The sequence below is a fragment of the Macrotis lagotis genome, chromosome 4, assembly GCF_037893015.1.
Source record: "Macrotis lagotis isolate mMagLag1 chromosome 4, bilby.v1.9.chrom.fasta, whole genome shotgun sequence".
Classification (NCBI taxonomy): Eukaryota; Metazoa; Chordata; class Mammalia; order Peramelemorphia; family Peramelidae; genus Macrotis; species Macrotis lagotis.
Window position 1 is genome coordinate 187,369,014 of NC_133661.1, and position 24,272 is coordinate 187,393,285.

General features: G+C 38.3%; 1 protein-coding gene and 1 long non-coding RNA gene across 2 annotated transcripts; one reads left to right on the plus strand and one right to left on the minus strand.

The window, feature by feature from the left end:
• Positions 1–21: 21 nt before the first annotated feature.
• TTC5 (tetratricopeptide repeat domain 5) lies at positions 22–14,224 on the plus strand. Its single transcript, XM_074234989.1, has 10 exons — positions 22–235; positions 2,869–3,001; positions 6,603–6,814; positions 7,230–7,380; positions 7,916–8,007; positions 10,716–10,772; positions 11,191–11,337; positions 11,510–11,724; positions 12,881–13,025; positions 13,582–14,224. The coding sequence occupies exons 1-10, from the start codon at positions 107–109 to the stop codon at positions 13,699–13,701; spliced, it is 1,401 nt and encodes a 466-aa protein (XP_074091090.1). The 5' UTR covers positions 22–106; the 3' UTR covers positions 13,702–14,224.
• Positions 12,786–22,737, minus strand: LOC141521961 (uncharacterized). The gene is made up of 3 exons (XR_012478095.1): positions 22,541–22,737; positions 21,795–22,440; positions 12,786–13,139 (listed from the first exon to the last, which is right to left on the minus strand). It is a non-coding gene; the product is annotated as an uncharacterized LOC141521961 (long non-coding RNA).
• Between the last annotated feature and the right edge of the window lie 1,535 nt (positions 22,738–24,272).

Sequence of the window (24,272 nt, forward strand, 5' to 3'; positions counted from 1 at the left end):
GGGGCCGCGGGCCGCCGGTTGCTGGGCCCGGAGAGGAGGCTGCCAGGCCGCCCCGTGGGCGTCCGTCGGCGCCGCGCCGCGCGCAGGGCAGCCTCCCCACCTCTAGATGTCACTGTGGCTCCGCGCGAGTTCCTGTTTCTCTGTGGTTGTAGTGCTGGGGGAGGCGAGGGCTGCAGCCGGAGGAACGATGGCTGATGAAGAGGAGGAAGCCCCGCAGCCCGTGCAGCTCCTGCAGGTAGGGCCGGGGCCACAGCGCTTGGCCCGCGTTGCTTCCAGGGTTGCCCCGCGCGCCGGAGGCGGTGCAGTTCCCCGCAGACTAGGGCTGGGGCCGTTGCCGGGGGCAAGCGTGCTGGGCCGGGGTGGGCCGTGCGGCCAAGCCTCCCGGCTTCGGGACGCCGCGGATCGTGCCCCCCGGATGCCCCGCAGGCCCCGGGGCGCCCCTGCTCTCGGCCCAGGGCACCGGCCCCCAGCTCGCCCGACGGTTTTTCAAGTAGGGATTTGGTTTCATTTCTCTCCAACCCGATGGATTTCTTTTCCCCCAAAAGAGCATAATTCTCCCCACCTCCCCATTTCAGCAAGCCCACCCACCACGCACGTGTTGGAGGTTGTTTTGCCTCCCCTTCCCCATTCCCCGCCCTCTCCCTCCTTTCCGGACTGGCTTTCCTGCACTTCTCCAGCCCCAGTTTTTTGTTGGTTTGTTTTTGTTTTTGTTTCTGGAGAATCGTCCAGTCCTAGGCCCTGCTGTGGAGGGGTCCCCAGCCTGCAGAGTGCCCCCCCAGGCACCGTAGCTCAGCTTCGCCTTAACTTCCTTTACCTGTGGTGAGCTATCATCCGCTGATTCTTTATAGATTAGGGCAGTTAAAGCTTAAGTGCTAGACCTACATTAAAGCCTAGTTCAACTCTTTTGAAGGCATTTGCCACTGTATTTTTTTTTAGGTTTTTTTTGCAAGGCAGTGGGGTTAAGTGGCTTGCCCAAGGCCACACAGCTAGGTCATTACTAAATGTCTGAGGCAGCATTTGAACTCAGGCCCTCCTGACTCCAGTGCGCTAGCCGCCCCACTGCCACTATATTTCTAACATTAGTGAATTTTTTAAATTAATTTATTTTTATTAAGGATATTAATTTGAGTTTTACAATTTTCCCCCAATCTTACTTCCCTTCTCCCCCAAAGCAATCTGTCAGTCTTTACTTTGTTTCCATGTTGTACCTTAATCCAAATTGAGTGTGATGAGAGAGAAATCATATCCTTAAGGAAGAGACAAGAAGTCTAAGAGGTAACAAGATCAGACAATAAGATATCTGGTTTTTTTCCTAAATTAAAGGGAATAGTCCTTGAACTATGTTCAAACTCCACAGCTCTTTATCTGGATACAGATGGCACTCTCCTTTGCAGACAGCCCAAAATTGTTCCCAATTGTTGCACTGATGGAATGGGCAAGTCCATCAAGGTTGAACATCACCCCCATGTTGCTGTTAGGGTATATAGTGTTTTTCTGGTTCTGCTCATCTCACTCAGCATCAGTTCATACAAATCCCTCCAGGCTTCCCTGAAATCCCATCCCTCCTAGTTTGTAATAGAACAGTAGTGTTCCATGACATACATATACCACAGTTTGCTAAGCCATTCCCCAATTGAAGGACATTTATTTGATTTCCAGTTCTTTGCCACCACAAACAGGGCTGCTATAAATATTTTTGTACAAGTGATGTTTTTACTTTTTTTCATCACCTCTTCAGGGTATAGACCCAGTAGTGGTATTGCTGGGTCAAAGGGTATGCTCATTTTTGTTGCCCTTTGAGCATAGTTCCAAATTTCTCTCCAGAAAGGTTGGATGAGTTCACAGCTCTACCAACAGTGTAATAGTGTCCCAAGATTTCCCACAACCCTTCCAGCAATGATCATTATCCTTTCTGGTCTTATTGGCCAGTCTGAGAGGTGTGAAGTGGTACCTCAGAGAAGCTTTAATTTAACATTAGTGAATATTAACTAATTCAGATCGAAGCAGTACTACCAATTGGAACCATATCTGGTTTAATTCATTCCCAAGGAACTTGGTTCAATTTTATTTATTTATTTATTTTAACTTCAGAGTCATTTTAAAATACAGTAGGCAGTATGATTTAGGGCAAAGAATGTTAGATTGGAAATCTGATGATTTGGGTTCAAATCCAGGGTCTGCTAGCCTCTGTCTTCTCTGCTTGGACCAGATAATCTCCAAGGTTCCTTCCAGCTCTAAATCAAAGATCCATAAGTTGGAGATTGGTGATGATTGGAATTTTAATAATGTCCCTAATTTTAGATTTCATTTGAACTGAATAGGGGCTTATATAATAGGAGAAGGCAGAAGAAGGGAAGAAGTTGATATTATCTGTCATAGTTAGAAAAGCTGGGAAAAGGTGGTTTTTGTTTTTATAGATTTCTTGGGGTAGAAGAGACCTCTTGGAGGCTAGCCACCCTCCTTAGCTGAATCCAGAAGGGTATGTATCACAAAAAGTACATGTTTCTGAGTGCTTCAGTTTTAGCCCTCAGTCTAGAGTAGTGAAACAGACAGGTTTGTGATTGAGATTCAGATCCTCAAGACAAGAATCTATCAACAGATCATGGATAACAAAGAGAGAAAAATGTTGTTTGGACCTTGACACATTTTTTTTATGGAGTCTGGAGCAGAACACTTCCAAAATATGAGCATGGAACCCTGGTTGCCCTGTTTATCTGTGGCACCCTGGTATCTTACTCCTATTGTCCTGACCTTTATAAGGGTATCAGAGAGTTGATGTTTCTGAGTTAAAGATTGCTTTCTTGTGATCAACCAATCTCAGATTACTCTGCTTTATTCTTTTCAAATGAATTCCTATACTTCTTTTAGGAACTGGTGGACCAACTCTATTCATTTCGTGACCACTACTTTGAGACACATCCAGTTGAGTATGCTGGTCAGAAGCATCAGGATGTGCGAGAAGAAATGGAGAAGACCCTACGCAAAATGGAGGAAACAGTAGGTATGGCTCTCTAGATTCACTATAGAACATCAATGTACCTTTGTCAGGGAAGTTGATAGCTTCTTCCTTCTTTTGTATATTCTGTAAAGAGATCATTGCTAATTGGTCAAACAAACTACTGTGCATGCAGGAAATTGAAATAGCCCTATACTAAATCTCCCAGACTTTCAGATTCTTTCACCCTAGGGTCACACCACTGTGATGTGGAAGGGCTCTTGTTTTAGCCGGAATAGTTCAGTAATCTTGCTTTCACTTTTCCAACTTGAATGTAACTCCCAGAATTCTTTTCCTATACCAACAATGTTCACACCACTCTCTTACTTAAAAACCTTCATTGACTTCCTATGATCTATAGAATAAAGTCTAAACTAGGCCTTCTGTGGCCTTTCAAAGCTCTCTTAATGCAGTAAGTATACAGTACCTTCCTTGTACTAGGCTAGGTTAAATTGTTCCTACTCTCAAGGACTTCACCATTTAATTGGCAAGAAGCAGTATCTACTTAGAAAATTATATATATATGTGTATGTATGTGTGTATATATATATATATATATATATATATATATATATATATATATATATATGAAGTATATATAAAGTAACTTACAAGAGGAAGATACTAGCAGTTGGGAGAATCAGTATAGACTTCTTTTTTTGGCAAGGCAAATGGGGTTAAATGACTTGCCCAGGGTCACACAACTAGGTAATGATTAAGTTTCTTGAGGCTGGATTTGAACTCAGGTCCTCCTGACTCCAGGGTCATTGCTCTATCTACTGTGCCCTAGCCACCCCAGTATAGACATCTTTTTCTTTAAAAAATTTTTTTTTGCAAGGCAATGAGGTTAAGTGGCTTGCCCAAGGCCACACAGGTAGTTATTAAGTGTCTGAGGTCAGATTTGAACTCAGATATTCCTGACTCCAGGACCAGTGCTCTATCCACTGTGCCACCTAGCTGCCTGAGTATAGACATCTGGTAGGAGACTGTAAATTAGTCTGGCTTCCCACTATCATTCAGTCAAGCTGCTCTTTCCAAAGTTATTAATGATCTCTCTCTCTCTCTTTTTTATTAATTGATATTTTATTTTTCCAACTTTTCAACTTTCATCCACATGCATATGGATATTTTTAAATTTCATAATTTCCTTCCACCCTCCCTTCCCATTCCCCTCTCCTTAGCAGTGAACAGTCAGGTGAATATTGTACATACAAATTTGTGTTTAACATGCTTTCAGAATAGTCATTTTCAGTATGAGGAATAAGGATTAAGGGAAAAGAAAGAAAATCATGAGATAAGAAAGAAATGCATAAGAGAAATTTTTTAAAAAGTGAAGGTAGTGTTATTCAGATTCTTTAGGACTTTTTTGTTTTGTTTTTCTTCCTCTGGATGGGGATAGCATTGGTCTCCTAGGGTTGTCTCTCTAAACTGTTGAGAGGAGCTGCATCCTTCAATGTCGATCAACTCATGTTATTGTTAATGTGTACAATGTTCTCCTGGTTCTGCTCCCTTTGCTCAGCGTCAGTTCCTGTCACTTATTCCATACTTCTCTAGAGTCTGGTCATTATTGGGTTTTTTAAAAAGTTTTTTTAAAAGGAAAATGGCTTGCCCAAGGCCACACAGCTAGGTAATTAGTATCTGAGCTGGATTTGAATTCAGGCACTCCTGATTCCAGGGCCAGTGCACTGTGCCATCTAGCTGCCCCCATTCTTGTTTTCTTATAGAATAATAGTATTGCATAACATTCATATACCATAACTTGTTCAGCCATTCCTCAATTGATGGGCATTTCCTCAATTTCCAATTCTTTGCCACTACAAAAAGAGCTGCTATGAATATTTAAGAACATGTGGGACTTTTCCCATTTTTTTATGATTTCCCATAACTTCATAATATCTTTCTCATATGCTACCTGCTCTCTTTTCACTCTACCACTACCTTGGTCTAGGCCTTCATCATTTCTCCCGTTGCCTCTTCCGATAGTCTGCTGGTTGGTGTCCTTTCCTCAAGTTTCTCCCCAATTTAGTTCATCCTTCACTCAACTGTCAAATTGGTCTTCCTAAAGTGAAAGACTGACTATGTTGTTTTCCTACTTATTAAAACTCCAGTGGCTCTCTATTCCTCCAGGATCATATAAAAGAAATAGGCATTTCATCTTCAGTCATAAGAACTCGGTTTATTGTTGCATAGATCAGAATTCCAAAACCTTTCAAAGTTGTTTTTCTTCATAACATTATTGTCATTATTTAAGTTTTTCTCTGTTTTGCTCACTTCACTCAACATTAGTTAATAGATTTCTTCCCAGTTTCCTCTTAAATTGATCATTTTGTCATTTCTTCTGACACAATACTATTCTATTCCATCAATTCATAAACCATAATTTATTTATTTATTCATTCTCCAGTAGGAAGGCACACTCCTAGTTTCCAGATTTTTATGAAAAGAGTTACTATAAATAATTTAGATCGTTTTTCTCTTTCTTTGATCTCTTTGAGGTATAGACCTATTAGTGGTATAGCTGGATCAAAGGTACGTAGTTTGGCTACTTTTAGGGCATGGTTCCAAATTGCTTTCCAAATTGCTAAGACCAATCCATAGTTATGCCAACAGCACTACCCAGATTTATCATTTTCTTCTTTGTTATGGATGAGAGATAAAACTTTGGAGTTGCTTTAATTTTAATTTTTTTTTAATGATTAGTGATTTGAAATTATTTTTCTTATGGTCATTGATATCTTGGATTCTTTTTTTTTCTTTTTAATTTTTCAGTTTCAAGTTTTTCTCTCTCCTTCAATTCCCTACTTTATCCTTTGTTAGGATACTCATTAATCACACAAAATCATGCAAAACATTTCTATATTATCTATGTTTCTAAAAAAAGGACAAGGAAAATAAGGAAATAAAGAATAAGCTTTAGTCTGCACAGTTCTCTGGTGATGAATAGCATTTTTCATCATGAGTCATGGAATTCTGGTAGATCATTGTATTGATCAGAGTTACATAGTCATTCTCAGTGTATTGTTCTCCTAGTTCTCACTTCACTTTATGTCAGTTCATATGTCTTTCCAGATTCCTCTGAAACAATCCTTGTCATTTCTTAAAGTACGATAGTATTCCACTACAAGCATATACCGTAACTTGTTCAGCTATTTCTCAATTGATGGGCATATATACTCATTTCCAATTTTTGCCACTCCAAAAAGGATTTTATGATTAAGTCATTTTGGGCTTTGTTTTCCAGAATGATTAGATTAGTTCACAGCTCCAGCCAGCAATGATGACTTCATTTAAAACCTTTCTTCAACTGTTTTACTTCTTTTCAACAAACTACTGTAGACCTTAATTATTTCGCTTATGATGCTTTATTCTATTATTTGTCTTTTTATGTCCATGGCATATTTTTATGTATATTACTCAGGTAAACTATAAACTTCTTGTCTTAGTTTGTAATAATTTATAACCCTAATACTTAGTACAAATTCAATACTTGTGTGGATGATAATTTTCCCCAAGTCTTCTCACTGGTATGGAGCTATTCCCTGGGAAAAAGATCCCTTTTGAGATTGTCTCAGATTTCAATTTTTTTTTACCTTTTCCTCCTTCATAGGCTTTTCCCAGGAAAAGCCCTGGGTTCTTATGCTGACAGGAAAGGCTCTGAATGTGACTCCAGACTATAATCCTCAGGCTGAGGAGTTTTTGTCGAAGGCTGTGAAGCTGGACCCTGAGCTGGTGGAAGCCTGGAACCAGCTGGGTGAGGTGTACTGGAAGAAAGGGGATGTTGCAGCTGCACACACCTGCTTCTCTGGAGCCCTCTCCCATGTGAGCTTCCTGCTATATTTACAGGAATCACATATGGAAAGGATGAAATTCCTCTGCTATCTGGAAATTCCACCCCCCCCTACCCCCCCCCCCCCCATGCCAGGTTGAAACTAACCCAGAATTAGAAGACTAGAAACAGGAATTGAGGAACAAGCCTGGAAGAGGGAATAAGGAATAAGGGACAAAGGACTAAGAAAGGGAGAAAGTAATGGATTTGGGTGAGGGACAGCCAGGAATCAAAACAAAGTTAGATTTAAAACCTAGTATAGGGGGATGGAACAAGGAGTGATAAAAATGAGACTAAGATTAGAAATGAGAATGTTGAGAAGATGGGTTCAGGGAATATGATTTATGAGAAAGAAATGGGGTCAGCAGGGTTCCAAGAGGGTTGACTGTGTATCTCTTTCATTTTTAGTACAAGAACAAAGTTTCTCTGCAGAATTTGTCAATGGTGCTTCGTCAACTGCGAACTGAGACTGGTGAGGAACATTCCCGCCATGTCATGGATAGTGTCCGGCAGGCCAAGTTAGCTGTGCAGATGGATGTACATGATGGGCGGTCATGGTGTGAGTGCTTTCCTAAAGGATCTGTATCTTTTGTTTTCAGATGCTGTAATTTTATTTTGATAGATTTGGGGAACTTCTGTTGAGTAATTGTGAGGAGAAAACTATACTACTTCAGTATGCATAGGGTTTGATTCAGAACTGTTTCCATCATCTATTCTTTGGCTCTGGAATTAAGCAAATTTTTTTTTTTTTTTAGATTCTTGTCCAGGACTTTAAACTTTTTTGAATCATAAAACTTTTGGTAATCGGGGGAACCCTGTGAAATTCTTGTCAGTATAATGTTTTTAAATGTATAAAACAAAATGCATAAGATTGTAAAGCAAATCAGTTGTTTTGAAATACAGTTAAATATTTTTAAAAACCAAATTCATAGGCCCTAGGATAAAGGGTTTAGAAAGCTTTGGGCTTTCAAAAATGATACAAAGCTACCCTAGGCATGGGACCTATGGGATAAAATGGAAAGGTCTAAAGCTGATTATGGATAAAAACTTGGATTTATGCTATTTATTTACCTGCTTTTGCATTTCTCATTCAGATATCCTAGGGAATGCATATCTCTCCCTCTTCTTCAACGCTGGCCAAAACCCTAAAATTTCCCAGCAAGCTCTCAGTGCTTATGCCCAAGCAGTGAGTATTTTTGTTTTTTTGTTTTAATTTTTGTTTAAGGCAAGGGGTTTAAGAGACTTGCCCAAGATCACACAGCCAAACAATTATTAAATATCTGAGGCCAGATTTGAACCCAGGTCCTCCTGACTCTAGGGTCAGTGCTCTATCCAGTGCTCTATCCACTGCGCCACCTAGCCGCCCCACCAAGCAGTGAGTAGTAGTAATCACCTGGGACAGAGGGATGTGGGGTAGCAATAGACTTCCTAATACAAATGATTGTGGCCTTTAAATAAATAACATGAGAAATACTTTCTGTCACCTTACAGGTTTGGATTTACAAAGTTAGTCATTTAGATTTGTTTTATTATGCACATGCTTGTGCAGGGAACTACTGTCCCCTGAATGGCATGAGACAATTGACCAGACTGCCTATGTTTACTGAATCAAAGAATGCAGCATGCACTGATTTCAGTTTTTGTTCTTTATATGGAAATTGAATTCTATTACCTTGTAATAATTGTTTTTAGTAGTAGTTAATGATAGTTTTTCTTAATAATCACTAGTATTTTATTACACATTTTAAATAGCAATGTGTATTTGTCTTTCTAATTAAATTTAAGCTAATGATCTATGTTTTAGTAATTTAATAATCTAGTCCTGAAATTCTTCCAGGTTTAACTGGGAAAAACCTTAAATTCATCCTGAATTTTCTTTGTATTTAAAGCCTGGTAGGACATGTTCCTAGCTTCAAAATCACACTTTTCCCCTTAAGAAATCCCCAGCAGAGAGATAGCTTCTACTTGCTCACAACTTTTTAGAAAACATTAATCTGTCCTCACTTTGTATTTAATTTTCAGAACCTCTTTGCTTTTCTGTCTTTCTGCATATTTTTTTTGCACAGAGACTACTTTTACTTTTTTTGTGCATTACAAAGCTTTGCTTCTGTTAAGCAAAAGAAAATTACAACCACTTGTTGTTTGCTCTGCAATTGTACTTTTCTAGTATCTTTGTCCTGATGAATGCTTTACTTTTCAAAGAATAGATAGCTTCACTGGGGCAGTAAGTAGGTTTCCAGCAGGTTTCATCATCTATGCTCTGTCAGAGACCTATTTTTTTATTCATAAAAGATCCTTTTCTTTTTCTTCCTTTTAGAACCTAGATTTTAAAAATAGTAACACCTGTATGTATAATGCATACACACACATATATATGCATATACATGTATGTGTATCTGTATACATGCAATACATGTATTCCTGTATCATACCGTTATATAAGCTTATACCCATACCCCACTCTTGTATTATGTATATAAAATTTTCTTACTTTGTGCTTGGCCTGTGTGTTTTCCTACAAGGAATACTCATTCTTGTATTTCTTTTTTTTATTGTTTTTTGAATTTTACAATTTTTCCCCCAGTCTCACTTTCCTTCCCCCAACCCCCACAGGCGGCAGTCTGATAATCTTTACTTTGTTTCCGTGCTTTACATTGATCAAAATTGAATGTGTTGAGAGAAAAATCGTATCTTTGAGGAAAAAATAAAATATAAGCAATCGCAAAATTACACAAGATACCTTTTTTTTTTAAATTAAAGATAATAGTCTTTGGTCCTTGTCTAAACTCCACAATCCCCTCTTTGGATACAGATGCTATTCTCCCTTCTCAGATACCCCCAAATTGTCCCTGATTATTATTGTACTGATGAAATGAGCAAGTCCATCAAAATTAATCATCAGTCCTACGCTGCTGTTATGGTGTATACTATTCTTCTGGTTCTGCTTATCCCACTCAGCATCAGTTCATGTAAATCCTTCCAGGCTTCTCTGAATTTCCATCTCTTCTGGTTTTCATCCTTGTATTTCAGTTGGGAAAGAGAAACATCTTTCTAGATATGTCCAGTATTATTTCAGATAGAGGAAATGAGTTAGGATAAGGTATATTTTTTCCATCTTAACCACAAATATGGGGAAATTTATTAACTTCAGTAATTTGTTGACATTTCTTTTTCTCTCATTGTTTCTTGTACTGTACTATACACAGAATTGTTTATCTCTTTGATCTTTATTACATTTTCCTTTTAAATTTAAAGCAGTTATGTACTTTCCCCATTCTGCTTCTTGCTTTGAGAACTATAATCAAATCAGAACTACCCTTGTTTGTGAAAAGGGTATGTTGCTGGGCTATTTTATTATGTTTGATTTCCTAGGCCCAAATGCCTCTAATTGGCCAAAACTTGCCTTATATATGCTGTTTCCTTCTATCAGAAGGAAGTAATTACTTTTTGAGAGTAATTACTGTCTCTTGTTTGCATTTGTGTCCCCACAAGGCTTAGTATAATGGATGGAATATGCATAATAATTACTTTTTGATTCATTCACTCAATGCTTTTACATTTATTCATTTTACTCTTAAAATATTCTGTCATTTAATTATAATAATATTTTAAAAGCATACATGAAACAGTAACATGGATAAACAAATCACTCTATCACATTCATTATGAACCTTTTAGTGTCTGGTATTGATCCTCTCTTTTTGGTGGAGTTGATAGCTACTGTATCTATAACAGAAACAGCAGTATAACAGAAAGAGGCTAGGGGTCTCTCTTGTCATGGAGGGAAATCTTGAGTGCTTTTGTGAGGTGCCCAAGCCATGTTTTGAGTGATCATTCTCATGTCTGAAACAACTTCTTAATGAATTATTACCTTTTTCCAATATCTCACTTTAGGAAAAAGTGGACAGGACTGCTTCCAGCAATCCAGATCTGCACCTGAACAGGGCCACGGTAAGGCTAAGGGTAGGACAATTTATAACGCATGCAAATGATAATGTATTAAACTTTAGTTTATTGATATAGCTGATTATAGCAAAGTTTGGTATGTTCATCTTGAGAGAATACAAAAATTTTTTTGGTGGGGGGATGTCAGCTCAATCTCATGATAACAGAGAGACACACTAGAGGGAAAGGAGAGGGATTGAAGAAGTGGGAGGTACTATGTATAAAGGAGTTAGTTGGAAAATGGAAGAAGTTTGGGAAGATTTCTGTTCATTTAGATATTACATTAATGACATATAAGTGAGATATCAAAATATATGAATGTAAAAAATTTTGCATATTGTCAAGTCCTATAACAAGGTTAGTTAATATATTGTTCAGTGCAAATATTCTGGGGAAAGAATCTTAATCATTTCTTTATATGCAGCTATATAAATATGAGGAAAGTTATGAGGAGGCCCTGGAAGGCTTCTCTAGAGCTGCAGCACTGGACCCAGCCTGGCCAGAGCCTCAGCAAAGAGAGCAACAGCTCCTGGAATTCCTAGATAGATTGACCAACCTTCTTGATAGCAAGGTATGGTACGGACTCTCATCCTCTTTTTTTTTTATGATAGGGTTATTGGGATTGGAATTGGGCTGTGTGAATGGTAACCTAGATAGAAGTGGGACTGAGTTGGGGACGAATGTAGCTTAGTGGAAGGGGCTAGTCTTTTGACATCTCTTTTCTTTTTCTTCATTATTTGTAGGGTAAGGTGAAGGGCAAGAAGTTGCAGAACATGCTAGGAAATCTTCGTCCAGCCCAGTTAGGCCCTTGTGGAGATGGGCGCTATCAGGCAGCCTCTGGACAGAAGATGGCTCTGGAACTAAAGCCACTGAGTACCTTGCAACCTGGCTTAAACAGTGGTACTGTGGTTTTGGGCAAGGTTTTGTTCAGCCTTACTACAGAGGAGAAGGTGCCCTTGTGAGTGTTTGTACTAATCCAGTGTTCTGCCTGGGTTTTTCTCTGGCAACTATTTCATTACCTTTCCCAGACTTAGTGACTTCTGCTAGAGTTGAAAGTCATCTCATTTCCCTTCTCTGAGTGATCATTGCATGGATAAAGCATGTGTTCCTTTCCTGTTAAATCTGTGATGATCTGCTTTCCTGAGCTTTTGCTTTGTCCTGTTTGGTGAGTGGGTCTTAATAACCCCTGGGTCTTAAGTAAGGTATAGTTTAGCAGTTGGCTTTAAGGTGAAGTTTTAGTGAGGGATGGAAATAGCTTGGGGGGGGGGGAGGTTATCCTTAAAAAGATTAAAAAGAGAAGGGAAGCTGTTTATGAAAGGGTCAATAAAATAAACAAGATAATTATGAAAAAAATATGGGAGACATTGTCTAGTGGTGGATAAAGGGCTAGCTTTATAGTATAGTTAGGAAGATCTGGATTCAAGTTCTGTCATTTTAATTGTGTGACCATGCAATTTTCTATTTATTTTTAATTTAAGGCCAGATTATTAAGTGTCTGAGGTTGGATTTGAACTCAGGTACTCCTGACTCCAGGGCCAGTGCTGTATCCACTGTGCCACCTAGCTTCCCTGACCTTGCAATTTTCTAAGACTACAGATTTCAAATGAGTTGCTTAATCTGCATTGTTAAAGGAATTTTTTCCATTCTGGGAGTTCTTTATATATTATATTGGTAAAAACAATTGCCCCTCCTTTCCTCTTCCTGTTTCCTTTATTTTCTTCCAAATAAATAAAAGGGAATAAAAGAAGGCAGGCTAATGGGGTGCTTTGTCAATTCTAATTTAATGTAGAGAATTGGAAGTTTGAAGGAAGATGTGACTATAACTAAAAGGACAAATAAGAAACATGGTTTCAGACAATTTGGTTGATGCTTCATCATCATTAATATTTGTGGAATGTCCCCTGAATACATGGGGTGGTTTAAAGTATTTTGGGAAAGATACATAAAGGTAATTGATGTCTCCTGGCCCTGCCTTCTTAGAACTTATAATAAGAGAATGATAGACACATGGGGTTGGTTTTAAAAGTTTATTTATTTCTCTAGTTTTTCTTCTTAAAACCCTTGTTCTCCCTTCTGCCAACACTTTTTCCATTTGTGTTTCTTACTCTTGGCAGCACATTTGGCCTGGTGGATTCTGAGGGACCTTGTTTTGCAGTGACGGTGTATAATATGGTGCAGAGTTGGGGTGTGCTGATTGGTGACTCTGTGGCTATCCCTGAGCCCCATCTCCGATGCCATCAAATTCAGCATAAAGGAAAGGTGGGTGATGGGACCTTCTTTCTTGATTTCTTTGTTTGAACCAAATCTATAAACTGCTCAATTCTTTATCAGGACCTTGTCCCACTCCAAACAGGACCTCGTCCCACTCCAAACCTGCGGTGGGACAATAAGTTCTTTGACAGAAATTCCTCAACTTGTGAATCTAAAGCAAAGTATATTTTGTTATAATAAGAAAAAATTGCTATTAAAATTTTTTCTACTTGGTTTCCTTAAAAAAAAAAAACCTAATCCTTTCAGTGTTCATTTTCCACTTATCCCAAACATTTCTCTCTTATCTTGAGAGCATTGGAGAAATGCAGAATTCTCTCAGAATCCCTTTTGACTTTTTCATTAGTGTCCCAAACTCTTGTTCTCTCTGGTAAGACCAACAGCCTGGGACACTTCATAGTTATTTTATTATGCTCAATTCCAATTGTAACCCTGCTTGAGGTAATGTAGGATGGAATTGAGGTGCATGAATATTGAGTAGGAGGGGTTGATGTGACCCATTCTGGAATGACCCCTATTGATCTTTTCTGTTTCTTATTTCTTTCAGAACTACTCCTTTTCCTGTATTCGTGTGGAGACACCCCTTTTGTTGGTAGTGAATGGGAAGCCACAAGGCTCTAGCAGTCAGGCTGCTTCCACTGTGGCATATCGACCACAGAGCGAATGACTCTTGATTCACATCCTAGAGAAGAAGTAGCAACATGGAGAGAAGTTCCAGGGAATGAAGAGGCTGGATTACTCTTACCCAGTGACTCAGAGGGGTGGGCATGTGTTTGGGTTGGATTTTTCCTTCTTTTGCTTTATTATATAACCTAGCTTTCCTTCTTCCAGTCCTTCTGCTGCCCTGTCTCAGCCTCTTTCAGTGCCTGCTTGCTTGCATGGGGTACCATCTGTGGCTTTCATGTTTTGGGCTGAGATCATTTTGTGAGTGCTGGAGCTGGGCTATGGGGGCTGGGACCCCAAGGTTTCTATTTTCCCTTAGCCGTGTGTGTGTGTGTGTGTGTGTGTGTGTGTGTGTGTGTGTGTGTGTGTGTGTATTCAATATTTATTGCTAGGGGAAGGGATTAAAATTTTTATAGTTTGTTTTTTGACAATGCTTTTTTATTTTTTTAAGTCAAGGCCTTGCCCTTTCTCTGACTCTGGGGGCATCATTTGGAAAAATAAAACCAAACAAAGCCACCTGTAATTTATTTAGTTTTATTCTCCCTTTTCTTGGTCCCACACTAGTTGACACAATGTCATTTTAAACTAAGCAATATCAGATTAAAGTAGGGGGGATAAGTGGAGAGTGTTAAAGTTTGCCTTGCTGAACTCATTTGGCTTCAAAATACCTCCAGATTTCAGTATTCCCAACATGCTTTCCTAAATAGGACTTCTCAGTTATTTTTCAGTATAGTCTTCAACCACTTTCCAGCTATTCAGTCTCTGAGAACCTTTGTGTTTCCAGTCACTACCATACTCAGAATTCCCCTAATGATACGGAATGAAATGTGGGACAAACACCTAACACCAGAAATAATGAGAAAATTGCTTTTGATTTCTTTAGGTCCATTATCAGGTTTTCTTTAGACCAAGCTGATTGAGAGGTTTGCTTTTGCCCCAGGAGGAAAAGTAGTTTTACTTAGTGTTCTCACACCTCCTCTAGGCTTCCTTTTTCTTTGCTGATCTAAGGAGTTTTCCAGATTTGGAAATTCTACATAGGGGAAGTAAGTGGGTAAGGTCTTTGGGACCCCTTAATAGGGGGGAGAGAGAGGGGGGGGGTTAGAAGGAGGATGGGGAAGAGACTATTGAATCCTGTGAAGATATCAATAAATAATAGGTCTATGCTGGCTAACAAGCTAGTAGTGTGTCTGTTGACCTACCTTTAATAGATGGTGGACAGTGCTGTGGGAGAAATTGACATTTTGAGATTTGCAGAAATCTGGTTCTAAATACCTTGATTCTATCTTGCTTCCTTCAACTCTTAGATTCTCAACTGTGTGTGTTTGTGTGTGTGTGTGTGTGTGTGTATACACATATACACATGTGTGTGTGTGTGTGTGTGTGTGTGTGTGTGTATATATATATATATATATATATATATATATATATATATATATAGTGTCTCCTCTTGTTCTGAGAAACATCTTTTTTAGATCACCTATTAACAATAGCCAACCTTTTAGAAAGTTCTGGTTCTTAAATCTAGCCTAAATCCTGGATGTTGCAATTTGTCTATTTCTATACTTTTATATGGAAGCAATGAGGTATAAAATATGTTTATACATATTTATGGAGCAAAATTATTTTATAAAATTTTCAATTTCTTTACCAAATCTTTAAGTGGAGAGGATTAATAATTGAGGTTTTTTTTTTTAAATAAAGGTTAGATTTCTAGGTAGGGTGATTGGTGGTGCTGTAGCTACAGGACCCATTATCAGGTTGTCTTTACAATTAAATATGATGGGAGAAATGAGAGAGAATTGAGCACTTTTGCCATCTGGGTTAGGCTTGTGGAGCAATTTGAACTTCTAGATTGTCCAGAGGGATGTTACAAGGCCCCAGATGACATCAATTCCCCTGTGAGATAATCACCAAGTGTTTATTAAACACTTACTATGTTTCAAGCACTTTACTTGGTGCTGGATATACAAAGACAAAAATGAAATAAATGACTTGTGTCCTTAAAAAGCTTACATTCATTCCATATTACATTCATGTAGATAATTTATATATAAAATAAATACAAGATAAGTTTACATAAGCAATGGCACTTGCTATTATGAAAGGATCAGTGAAGTTTTCTTGGAGAAAGTGGTGCTTGAGCTGAATCTTGAAGGAAAGTAGGAATTTTAAGAGGATGAATAGAAGAGGGAGTGATCCTATACAATGGGGGATAATCAGCACAAAAGCACAGGGACAGACCATGGAGTATTCAGTATGAGGACATCAAGAAGGCCTGTCTGGGAGGACTCCGGGATTCAGGAAGGAAAGTCATAGAGAGGAGATGAGGTTGAGGTCAGTTTGGGACTGGCTTTAAAAGTCCAACAGATGGGGCAGCTAGGTGGTACAGTGGATAGAGTACCAGCCCTGGAGTCAGGAGTACCTGAGTTCAAATCCAGCCTCAGACACTTAATTACCTAGCTGTGTGGCCTTGGGCAAGCGACTTCACCCCATTGCCTTGCCAAAAAAAAAAAAGTCCAACAGAGAAGCTTACATTTGATTCTAATGGCAATAGTAAAGCACTGCAGTTTGTTGATTATTAAGTGATTGGGTCACTCCCTTGCCTCTGTTTATCACCAGTTGTGTCCTAGAAGCTTCAGTCTTGAATCACTCACATCATTCACTGCCTACTCTTCCCACATGCTTGCTGTTAAGGGAAGGTGGAGAAAATCACACAACTGTACTGATTGGATCCCCTACAAATTTCTGTTACATAATCATCTAGGCATTTACTTCTAGGCAATCTTTTTTACCTCCCTAAATTAACTCTCTTCTAGTCTTCATAATGACTTGCAAAATTTTTCATCCTTTCTCAAACTTCCAATGGCTCTTTCTTACAATTTAATCTACCACAGTCAAGATTTTACTGAAGAAATTGAGACTGTTCCTCAAGAGCTCTCTCTACTCACCTCATTTACTCAGATAACCTACTTCTATCTCCTCCACCCCATCTCATGAAAAGATGGCCCTTCCTGTTGAGGCAAACTCTTTTCATGTACAAATAATCACATTTAATCCCATTTTCTGTAGTATATTATTCTCTATCCTTCTCACTTTAAAAAAATTTGTTTTTCCAACTACATGCAAACGGGTAGGTTTTACCAGTCATTTTTTTAAATGAGGTTTTGAATTTTACATTTTTCACTGTGTTCTCTTTGATATTTTCTTTTCTTTAGATTTTCAAGTTATTATTCTCTCCTGGCTCTCCCCCCTATCTGATAGCTTCTCAGTTTTCTGTTCTGGGCCTTCTTTGTATATACTATTTAATTTTGTTAAACCTTTACATGTTCCATTATCTCTATGTTGATGATTCTTAAATCTACTTATCCAACCCTAACTTCCCTGCTGACCTCTAGTCTTGTATCTCCAATTGCCTTTTAGACATCTCAAAACTGGATGTTCTGTAAACATTTTAAACTCAACATTTTCGAAACAATTTATCTTTGTCCTCAAACCCTCCCCCTTCCAAACTTACCTGTTACTCTTAAGGGCACCACCATTCTGGTTTTTCAGTCTTGCAATCTAGGTATTGTCCTTAATTCTGCTCTATCTACCACCCTGAACTTTTCATTTCACTTTTTTTTGCAAGGCAGTGGGGTTAAATGACTTGCCCAAGGCCACATAGCTAGGCAATTATTAATTGTGAGTCTGAATTTGAACTCATGTCCTCCTGACTCCAGGGCTGATGGTCTATCCAGGGCACCACCCAGCCGTCCCTTCATTTCATCTTTGTAACATTTCGTATATATCCCCTTTGCACCTATTAATGCCACTATCCTGGTGCAGGTCATATCATGTTGGTCTAGTATCATAATCTGCTGATTGGTCTACCTGCCACAGATCTCTCCCTCCTTTAGTCTCAACTGCCAAAGTGTTTTTTCTAAAGGGTAGGTCCTTTTGTGCTACTGTTCTACTTAATAAATTCCAGTGGCTTCCTATCATCTCCAAGATTAAATATAAAATCCTCTAGTGTTCAAAGCCCTTCATCATCTAGCTCCCTTCCCTATGTCCTCAACTTTCAGTCTTTATACTTTAAAGTACTCATCAATCTGATTTAGTGGTACTGGCCTCCTTGTGTTGTTGTTTGAATAATTCACAGTCCCTCAGATGCAGGAACTTACTCATGGAATGCGCTTATCTTTGCGCTCTGTCTTCCTAGCTAAAATTCTAGCTAATTCCTCCCGATTCAGTGCCTTCCTTCTGCTGATTATTATTCTCTCCATGATTTGTTTATATGTAATTGTTTGCACATTCTCTCTCCCTGCTAAATTGTGAGTTCCTTGAGGTCAGGTATTCTCTTTTGCCTCTTTTTATATCATCAGTGCCTAGCTGTGCCTGACATATAGTAGGGGCTTAATAAGAGCTTTAGAAAAATAATTTTGAAACAATGTATAGATTAGAGAAGGGAGAAGCAGTAGCTTCTTCAATAGCCAGGCCAGAAAAGATGAGTTAGGATCTGAGCTAGGGTGATGTCTGTGTGGCTGGAAAGTATATGGGTCAGTATTCAGAAATAATACATGATTGGTAAAACACTGTTGCATGTAACTGGTTTTGTCTTTTTGTTTTTTTACAAGGCAATGGGGTTAAGTGGCTTGCCCAAGGCCTCACAACTAGTGTCTGAGGCTGGATTTGAACTCAGGTCCTCCCGTTTCCAGAGCTGGTGCTCTATCCACTAGCTACCCCATCGTTGCATGTAGTTGGAAAAACAAATAAAATATTTTTTTTAAAAGTGAGGATGATAGAGAATAATATGCTGGAGAAAATGGGATGAAATTGGATTATTTGTGCAAGAAAAGAATTTACCTCAATGGAAGGGCCATCTTTTCATGTGAGATAGAGAATATAGGAATGTTTGGAAGTTTTTTCAGGCTGGAAGATGTGACCTGGGAAGGAAGAATTTAGGAAGGACATTTGCAGGGGATCTGGGAGAGCCAAGAGAGGAACACAATCATTAATTGTTCTTTGTACTAGGTACTAATACAAAGGACTAGATCAGATTCTCTTGAAAATCGTGAAACCCAAGTTTGAGATCTGAAATTTGGTAAATGAGGACAGAGTGCATTGGAAGATGGGGTGGATACCCAAGCATTGCTAGGTTGGAGTTGTCAAGGTTCTGCCTCTTTCCAAGAAGTGCTTTCTAGAATGTCTGGAAGAATGAACAATGTCTTTCAAGTTTTGGCTATCCTTTGCTATCTAAAGCTCAGTATTATTTTAGTTACTCCTTTTCTTGACGAACCCATACTTCATATAATTGACCTCCATTATTTTTTTAAACTTTTATTATTATCTTAATATATGTACTTAGAGTCTCCTTATCTTTCCTCTTGTCTCTAAACAGAGCTACATGTCTCTTAGGATAATCTCCTTTTTTAAAGAATTCCACATAAGGAGGTACCATCATCCATTAGCTGTCATTCAAGTATTTTTGAGGAACTACTCTTTGCCCACTTCTGTTCTAGTCAATCTGCCTTGCTATCTCAGGTCCTACACTCAATTCTTTGTTATACAATCTTTATTCCTCACAACGCAGAAGCTTCCTAGGTTTGTGTTGCTCCATTACCTTTAGATATTTGAACAAAGGTCCCCCTCCTTTTTTTTTAACTTTCTGAATAGGACTATTTTTAGAACCACCTTATCCAAGAGCCTTAGTTCTGTTTCCTTTATTTCTATTTGTAGCATAGTCACCCATATTCTGGCAGATTTGTATGACCCTATTTAATGAGAGTTAGGAAAATATCCTTGCCTCATGCTGTTTTGATGCTCTTTGATCATGGGTGGGGGGAGAGAGAGAGAGACAGAGACAGAGACACAGAGACACAGAATAAAGAAGAGTGGGGTGATTTAATTTTCATAACTTCCCAAATGGAGAAGTCACAGTATGCTTTGATTTGATTGTAGTTATTACAATCAAATCAAATTAGTATTAAATTAGTAGTAGAGTTGTTAAGTGAGGGTCCATGCTCTTTCCTATCTTGAAGATCCAATCCTTTTCATAGGTTTCCCTTGGGATTTTGTGTACCTACTTATTTCTTCCCCATTCATCAGGCCTGCCCTCTGTTGACCAAAAGCTGTCTTTTGCATTTTAATTGCCAGGTTTGCATTCACCTGGGATAAAATCTGGAAGTTTGGCAGAGTGTGAGCCACTTCTGTTCCCCCCCCCCCCCCACTTCCTTTCCCCCTTCACTTTCCCTCTCTGTTTGGGGAACTAGGGTAGAAACTTGACTGATGCAATAGTCCCCTGGCAATAGAAGCTTTATTCACTTTTAATTGGTAGTTGATGGCAGCATTTCTCACTATATTGCCCCAGTTTCCTATTCTAATTGACTCTCTGGAGCTTCTAACTTCTGCTAATCAGCCAGGACTGAACTACTGAGCTGTAAGACAAATAGGAGTCTTGGGACCATAACTGTTTTTTTTTTTTTAAACACATTACTTATTTCTTCTTTACTAAGTTTCTTTACTAATAATTTTGCACAACTTGACTTTGAAACCATAGGGAATATAGGAATCATATGGATGTTCTTGCCAGAGCAAAAACTGCCTAAAGAATGCCAACTCCTTCTGGCTTGTATCAGTTGATTTATTTTGCTTGATCATTGTTTCTACCACCAACAAGGTGAGGAGAGAGGAGGAGTATAGATGAATCACTGGTCTTTGGATGAGGTGTTAAAATTTTCCTGGTGAAGAATAAAGGTGGGGCATACCTGGATGAGCTAGCTAAACTAGGAAACAAGGTCATTTGAGGGGGATGATCTTTAAACTGTTTGCTAGCTCTTTTGAACAATTGCCCTTACCTGTTTCTCTTTACCACAGAGACTTGCATGTTTGTAATATATTTTAGGACTTTTTTTGTATTTTATTTTCCCCCAGTTACATACAAAAACAAGTTTCACCATTCACTTTTTTTTTTAAGGTTTTTGCAAGGCAAATGGGGTTAAGTGGCTTGCCCAAGGCCACACAGCTAAGTAATTATTAAGTGTCTGAAACCGGATTTGAACCCAGGTATTCCTGACTCCAGGGCCGGTGTTTTATCCACTGTGCCACCTAGCTGCCCCCACCATTTACTTTTAAACCTTGAATTCTGAATTCTCTCCCTTCCTCCTCTAATCCCCCTATTGAGAAAGTAAATTATTTGAAATAGGTTATAAATGTGAAGTCATAAAATCATTACCACAATAGTCATATTGTAAAAGTAAACATAAATCCCTCCTCCCCAAAAGAGAAATCTCAAGAAAAGGTAAAAAGAATATTTTAGGACTTTTTGCTATAGATTCAAATATTCTGTGAAAAACAAACATACCCTATGTATACAGATACATTATCATGCAACTTGTGTTTCAGAGCATTCTGCAACCTCTTCGGAGAACTCACAAATCATCAATTCTTTAAAGACTACACAAGTATTGAAGACTCTTGCCTTGAGTACCTTCTTAATAACATTCTAGGTTGAAGTAATAATAGCTCACATTTATGGATTTATAAAGCACTTTCCTACCAACAGCTATTAGATATTAGATCTGGGACTCAAATTCAGGTTTTTTTAGTCTTAAGACCAATATTCTTTTCATTACACAATACCATCTTCTCAGAGGTAGTACTTAAAAGTAATGTGCCAGGATGGCAAATGAAACTAATGAAGAAGACACTTTGAACTTTATCCATTCAAAAGTTCATTGCCCCAATGTTACCTTTAGTATATTTTAAACTTAGCATCTCTATTTAAACCTACAATTGACTAGTTCCATTCATGATTCGTTGGATTACATTTATTTCTATTTGCAGGTGAGGGAAGCTCCTTTTACCATTTCCTTTTTTCAAGGCCCAATTTTCATCTCTCTCTCTCTCTCTCTCTCTCTCTCTCTCTCTCTCTCTCTCTCTATCTTATATCTATCTATCATCTATCTATCTATCTATCTATCTATCTATCTATCTATCTATCTATCTATCTATCTATCTATATCATCAAGCAAAGTGACCATTTTCCTCCTAACTGATATCCTTAAGCAAGTCCCTTGCTGTTCATGCGTGGGGAGAAGGGAGAAATTACGAGTTGCTTACCTTTACTGTCCAGCCTCTGATGTCTCCCAGGTTGGCGGATTTTTTCCATTAATATTTTCCCAATCTCTTAGTGAAGAGTGAGGGTTAGATGAGATCTCCATTTCTTTAGATTTTTCTGTTTGTGTAGATCTTTTCTCTAAGCAAAGGGAAAATAATCCATTTTCCCAAGGGGGCACTGAGATTTTCAATCTTTTTTTTTTTGATGACAAATCCTCAAGGTAAACAGTATAATTCTGAAGTTTCTCTAATGGACTTTTTTCATTCTCTATAGTTTCATAATAGCAATGGCTGCCATCTTAGTCTCTTGTTCAGTTACTAAAATAATTCCCCAGAGGTTTTTAGCCTCCTACCCTCCTTTTTTAGAGTTTTACTTTCTTGAATTTCTTCCTTTGTAGTTTCATTCTCTGCTCCTTCATAGTGCCTTCTTATAGAATTAGACCTCAGAGTATTGTTTGGGTCTTGTTCATGATGATGTGAATATATAGGAGTTCAGACTTTAAAACTTTATCAGATGATTGTAGCACCAGGCATAGGGACTTGGGACAATAGGGCATAGTTCCAGAGGATAGCTAGGAATAGGTTGGGCAAAGGGGAGATGAGTATTTTAGTTTGATGTAGAATGTCTCTTCCTTGCCCTGACAGAGACCTGAGAAATAGAAGAGAAGACTCTAGTTAACCTTTTATGTTTAGGGTTAGAGTTGTGATAGCTTTTATAGCAGTAGAAAAAAATCTTTATGATGTCATACTTATTTTTCCCAATGGCTAAATATTAAAGGAGCAAGATGTAGCAGCTATTAGTACTAGATGTCCCTAGATTTTCTTCCCTTTTATAGAAACTTGTAAGTTTCCCATTTCTCTAGTATTTTGCAGAAGGCAATATTCAGTGCCTTTCAGGTCCTCTAATAGCCCAAGGAGCTGAATTATTTTTTTCCTATTTTTGAAAGAAACATTAGGGTTCTATTTAGAAGCTCTAATTTCTAGCTTCTAGTTCTGACAACTATTCTTCCCTCTTTATGAGTCATAGAACTTTCAAACCAGTTATAAGAGATCTCTTCTGGAAATCAAATACTCTATTCCATAGCTTGGCTAATGGTATTCAGAAGTTATTTGTAAAGTGTCTACTTTGCGCACTGTGTTGGATATTTCTAAAGACTGAAAAGCTTCTTGTCCTCAGGGAGCTTATATTCTAGAGGAAATGGGAGGAATTAAAAAAATATGGGTACACACATATGTATATGTGAATGCCCAAAATTATATGCATTATATACACATAAATCTGAGGGTCAATGTATCCACATATATCTATATCTATCTCTCTATCTATCTATATCATCTATATCTCTATATCTCTGTATCTATATCTATATCTACAGACATAAACACAAATCTGAGGAGGGAGGAAGATAATAGCTAACATTTATAAAGTGCTTAAAAGCTCATAATAATTTTGAGATATAGATAATATTATTTATCATTTTATGAAAAATTCAAAAGCTATGAACCAAAGGTTAAATGTCTTGTCTAGGGTCACACAGCCAATAAGTCTGAGGCAGGATTTGAACTTAATTTGTCCTGACTCTAGGTCAGGTTGTTATATCCAATACTCTATTCACTAGGACATCTGGCTACTTTAGGGGAAGCAGGTAAAGCTCTTTATAGGAAATGACTCATGTGTTATAAGAATAAAGTATAAATGTTCAGTAGGTAACTATATACAAAACAGATACAGGGTGACTCTACGAGTTACTAGATGTTTCAAGAAGACCAAGAAAGGCTTCACATTGACTCATTATCTGAGAATTAAAGGAAATCAAGGATTTTAAATATTGAATCACTGGCAGAAAACAACATGCAGTACTACTGATGTCTATGGTGTTCACCATATGTTCCCTTTTTATTAAATCTTAGAACAAAAACTGACATGTGTGATTTCTGCAGTTACCAGTCCCAATCAGGATTCAACTTTGTGTGACATTAGGGGTGAAGGGAAAGTGAAGCTGAAGGTAGGTAGGTGGGATCATAGATTTAGAGATGAATGCTGTGAGTCATCTAGTTTCAAACTGAGGTCCAGAGAAGATCAATACTTGCACAAGGTCATACAGATAGAAATAGAAAGGCCAGAATTCAAATCCAGATAATGGATTGACTCCAAAAGCAGCATTCTTCCCATTGTACCATGAAAATCTACATCTGAATTTTAGGGAATGAGGAAAGCAGCAAGGGACTTACACCCATGCCTCTACACTGTTCCCCAAGCCCATAAAGCACTCCAAGTTTGGGGGTGGACACCTCCACCTTGCTTCCTTCAAGCTTCCTATCTTTTTTGTTAGAATATAGACTCAGTCTTTGTATGCCCAATCCATATAGTGCTTAATAAATGTTTGTTGATGGATTAATGATGATTTCTTCCTACTTTAGATTGGTAGCAATGATCCAAGTTAAAATTTTAGGACTTCAAGAAAAAATTCTCCACAAGAT